This window comes from Camelus ferus, chromosome 35 (genome assembly GCF_009834535.1).
Source record: "Camelus ferus isolate YT-003-E chromosome 35, BCGSAC_Cfer_1.0, whole genome shotgun sequence".
Taxonomy (NCBI): Eukaryota; Metazoa; Chordata; class Mammalia; order Artiodactyla; family Camelidae; genus Camelus; species Camelus ferus.
In genome coordinates, this window is record NC_045730.1 from 7,476,070 (window position 1) to 7,481,087 (window position 5,018).

Here is a 5,018-nt window from a genome sequence, read left to right on the forward strand (position 1 = left end):
CATAACCTAAGGGTTTCAAAGCCCATGCCTTTGATGTGAATTTAACAACTAACATCTGAGGTACTAGCTGTTGCATCATGTCTTTTTCAGTAGTAACTTTTTTTGGAAGATGCAAACCCTAGTAAGTGATATTTCAAAAGGTCTAGTTGTCTGATCAGAACTAAAGCTGGAGGGTCCAGGGTTAAGTGGACATTTAATTTTTTTAGTGGCAATAATTTAAAAGTAGTCTTAGAAAGTCCTTTACATAAACTGAATCAAGTGTCCTATTAGAAAAGATGGCACATACACATTTATTTTCTATCTTCATTCACACAATTAATGGATAATTCTGAGCAATACTGTATGTGTGAGGACACGTACTTGTGGGCTGAGATCCCAGTTCATGCTAGGAATGTATTTCTTAGTTTGCTGATACTGGCAATCAGATAAGACTTACAGAATTTACACTTCACATATACATTCATATATATTACTTATCTTGATGAAAATTTAATTTTGAATTTTATTACATTCATATGGAAGTTATGCACTTAGGGTTTTAAAGTTACTTCTTGAAATGTTCTCTGGCTTTTATGCTAGATCATAGTAACCAATAAAAGCTGCATTTGCATTTAAAAATGTACCAGTTAAACTTTTATGCTACAGATGGATTTTTCTGGGTAGATTGATATAAAATTCCAGGTGTCTAATTTTTATACAGACTTTTATAAATACCTTTTTTTTTTTTTTTTTTGAAACCAATGTGTTCTTTATTGCAGACTGAAGCTAAGGGCTCACTCACACAGTGGGCTCTGGCTTGGCATGCAGAGATTACTCAGAAAGTCAGGGTTCCAGAGGGCAGGGCAAACCCAGCCCTCATCTCCTGTGGCTTTGGGTCAGTCCCTTCACTGGGAGTGCCACGCAGCCTCTGAAGAGATCTGAGGCCAGGATCTCTGGGGGCTGGTTTAGGGAGGGGGATGAGCACAGACTCAGAGCCCTGGCATTGCAGGGGGAGAGCTGAGAACCTTCGCCCTCCACTCTGAGGATATCCCCAGGGTCACCCCCAGGCCCTTGCTTCTCAAACAGTAAAGTGCTTGCAGGAATAACCTGGCGATCTTTTGAAGTGCAGGTTCTGATTCTGGAGGGCTAGGGTGGGGCCTGGGATTCTGCATTTCCAATGAGCTCCCCTGGATGCCCATGCTGCTGGCCCACAGGCCACATGTGAGCTGCAAGGCTCTGGCCATACAGTGCCTCTGTGAGTGTCAGAAAAGTGCACCCTTTCTTCAACAAAGAGAAATCCCACTCTAAGACATAGGTTGGGTGAGACTAGGACAGCCTGGGCTGGACTGCAGGCCCACTTGTCCCCAGTGTCCAGGGCTGAACTTGGAAGCCCTAGAAATCATTTTGACCTCCTCACCTTGAAAACCCTTTTCCCAGAGCTTGACCAACGAGGCCTTGGGAGATGAGCAGGGTGAACAAGGCATCTCTTGGGACGCCAAGTGCTCAATGATGGACCAACAATGGCCCAACCTGTCAGCCACTTGTCAAGAGACAGGGGACCTGGGCAGGGACAGGACTCAGAGCTGGGGAGGGGGGATGGGACTGGGAGCATTCTGAGAAAGGGTTAGTGCTCTGAGTGGTGGTCTGAGCTATGAACAGCCTAACCTTAGGAGTGGAGAAGTGTCCATGGATGTAGGATTTGGGTGGTCTGGCTTCCCCAAGTCGTAGGGCCTCAGGAGTCTCCCACAGGCCAGACCTGGTGGGCTCTGAGCTCCAAGTCTGCTTCCTCCATGGATGAGAAGGTGGGAGGTAGATACCTGGTGATTCAGGAGTCAGGAGTTCTCCAAACCACAGGTGTTGTCAGGAAGCAAGAGCCCCAGGTCCTCTCCTGGTACAGGGACCAGTTGCCCCTGTTTACCAGGTACTGTCCCACTGTTAGCTATGAAAGTCCCATGTCCCAGGAAAGCCTTCAGTCCTGGGAAAACCAAGATGGTTGGTCATCCTACCTGCCTTTTTTTTTTTTTTTGGTTGGTCAACAGTGGTTATTACACCATTGGCAAATAATGAAATGTGTATACATTAGTGACAACCACAGGGGCCAGTGAGACAACCCACAGAAGTACCTGAATGGAGTCCACGACATTCTTCCCAGGTAGGGACTCAACAACAGAACACAGTTAGTTAGTGTGGACACAGGCGAGCACACTAACACACCACAGGATGGAAAGCAATAAATTATGGGCCTCATTCCTGCCTGGATCCTAAGAAAAGGCACAGTTGAAGAGCAAAGCCTCCCCAGGCCACCTTCCAGTGTGTCCCATGGTCGGGCCCTCAGTCTGGCTGGCCTGAGCAGGCCTTGCTAACCCTGGGAAGAAGTGAGCTTAAATATTTGGCTTCTTACCAGAGAAGGTCTATATACAAGGGAAGTGGCTACACTGGCCGCAGAGGGAAAAAGGGCTCGTCTGGGCCTGTGGAAAGTCACCGGCGTGTTCACAGCAGATGAAGACACTTGCTAGGTACAGCAGGGTGCTCCCCCAGGGGCGGCCTTTCTGAGGGCCCCGGGCAGGGCTCAGGTGAGCAGGGAACCCTGGCTGCGGGCAAGGATGCCAAAGTTCCTCATCCCCCAGCATGGCTGCTCCCTCCTCCGGGACTCAGAGTCAACCTATGGAGTTCAAGGCCTGGAATCTCTCTCTCAGGCTCCTCACTCTGCCCTGCTGTCTTGGGTCCGCAGGATCCCTGGGACCCTCTTCCTTAGGCTGATTTCTCTGCAGATTCCTGGAACTTCTGACCCTGCCCCTACCCCTCCACAGCTGCTGGTGAGCTTGGTCCTTGCCTGCTGGTTGCCTCCATTCCCACAGCCGGGCTGGGCCGGGGCCCCTTCTCCATGACAATCACGCGCCGTTTGTCCTCCAGGGTGAGGTCTGTGGTGACGTTCCTCCCGGATCCGACCCCCTTGGGGGCTGCCCCCCGGAGGCTGGGACTGAGCAGCCTCTGGGCCCCCTGGGCCCCTCCTGGCTTTCAGGCTGCAGCAACGGCCCACTCTGCCCGACAGAGGCGGCTCCATCATGTTCTCCGGCAGCGAGCGGCTCCGGCTGACGGGCAGGCTGCGGGGCCGGCCGCCCTTCGCCTGGAGCGCCTCATCATGGGAGGTGTACTTGGAGCAGAGCTCTCGCACGTCGGGCCAGTTGAAGGTCTCCATGTCAAAGGGGCTTCGGGGGGACGGCCAGGACCCAGGCACGGTGGTCTTCGGGCTAGCAGCTGAGGGGCTGAGGGAGAAACATCGTGGCAACGTCTCCCGGGCAGAGCCGGACTTGGGTGGGCTGTGCTCCGGGGCCGTGGGCTGCTCATGGTTGAAGAGAGACAGCACTGGCTTCCTCTTACCTTGGCCTCTTGCTGGTGCTTCAGCCTCCTCCTGCAGGTGGGGGATGGTGGGAGCCACCTTTTCCCACTGAAGCGACGTCCTGGCTGCCACCAACTTGCTCTTGATCCAGAGGCTGTACTGGCGGGCCAGCTGGTAGACCTTGTTCTTGACTCGCTCACTCACAGGGCCGTCCATCACATGGGAAAGCTGCAGGATGTGGGGGTGCAGTCGGGTCACCAGCTCCCCCTGGGCACTGCTGCTCAGCTCCTTCATCAGCTCCTTCAGTTCCCGGGCCTGGTGGGCCAGGCTGGGGAGTTTGGTTGGGGAGGCGCTGTCTGGCGAGGCATCAGCCGACTCCTCAGTGATGGCCCCCAGCTCGTGTTCCTCCAGGATGAAGAGGGGCTCACGCAGGTCAAAACCATTGCCCTCTGGGCATCCCAGGGCTCGCTGCTGCTCTGTGCGGTCTGTCCTGGACCGCTGCAACCCTCCCGTCATGCGCTGTTCAGCCCACCCGCCCCCAGCCCCCCAAGCTTGGCCTCCCATGAGCCTGTGGGACTCCCTCCCTTCAGGGAACCAGGTCAGGTGGCCTCTGCCCCTTGCTGGGCGGGCATGAGGAGGGAGGCCTAGCGTGCAGGGGCCCATGCGCCCTCTGGAGACATGAGACATGATGAGTGGCGGGCGATGACGCGAACCTCAGCGTTCAGCGGGTTGAAGTGCAGGTTGCCGAGGCGCAAGGCGGACACGGCAGCCAGCTTCTCCACGGGCACGTCCATGATCTCGTTCTCCTCCAGACTGATGGTCTCCAGAGCAGGCAGGGTGGTGAGCTGCTCCGGGAAGTCCTTGAGTTGCTGCAGGGTGCTGACCTCGTTGGGGAAGCGGTGCAGGAAGTTCCCTTCCAGGCGGCGTTCTCGGAGCTGACAGAACGTGGTCATGAACTTGCTGGTGAGGGACTTGAGCTCGTTGTTGGCCAGCATGATGCGGTGGCTCTGGTCGATGACATTACGCAGGACCTTATAGATGCCGATGGGGAAGGAAACCAGCTTGCACTCGGCCAGATCCAGGGTGTCGGAGCCGCTCGCCACCGTTTTGTTGACCTTCCTTGCCACTCTGGCCACCGCCTCACCCGTCTTCCTCAGCATGCAGACGTGGCTGGTCTGCCACTCACAAGGGGACCTGCTGCGGCGACAATGCCTTCTAGCAGCCTGCGCAGCGCAGTCACGCTCCCTCTGCCGCCGCCAGCGCCGTATGCAACAGTGGCTCATTGGAGCCGGCCGGGCTACCCGAACTTGTTAATATCAACTAAAAAGACTATTTCCTGTTTAAAAAACAAATAAAACATAATAGGAAAAATCAAGACTATCAATTAGATTTAATGGCATCATAAAAACATAAACTTTGTTTTGAGCTATAATAGCTACCAAAAAAGAAAAATAACTCTCTTTCTCAAAGGAGGAACAGCTCTCATTTATAATGTATTAATTTAATTAATCCTTTTATATGTGCATAAAATAATGAATTGCTCCTTTCAACAGCCATGAGAAGAATGGTCACATAAAATTATTTTAGAAAATTTCTAAGTTCATAAATGCTTTAGAGAAAGAAAATGGTACGTGGCTCTAAATTAATAAATTGCTTTTACTTTATATTTATGTATTTGTGGCTATAAGACAGCATGCGG

The 5,018-nt window shown here is 52.7% G+C and overlaps 1 protein-coding gene and 1 non-coding gene across 2 annotated transcripts; both read right to left on the reverse strand.

Annotated features, from left to right (window-relative positions):
* Positions 1 to 2,524: 2,524 nt before the first annotated feature.
* On the reverse strand, positions 2,525 to 3,845 carry LOC102504751. The gene has a single exon (XR_004317419.1). It is a non-coding gene; the product is annotated as a pleckstrin homology domain-containing family G member 3 (transcript).
* Positions 3,846 to 3,963: 118 nt separating this feature from the next.
* On the reverse strand, positions 3,964 to 4,479 carry LOC102506896 (leucine-rich repeat-containing protein 20-like). Its single transcript, XM_032473562.1, has one exon. The coding sequence runs from the start codon at positions 4,477 to 4,479 to the stop codon at positions 3,964 to 3,966; it is 516 nt and encodes a 171-aa protein (XP_032329453.1).
* Positions 4,480 to 5,018: the final 539 nt, after the last annotated feature.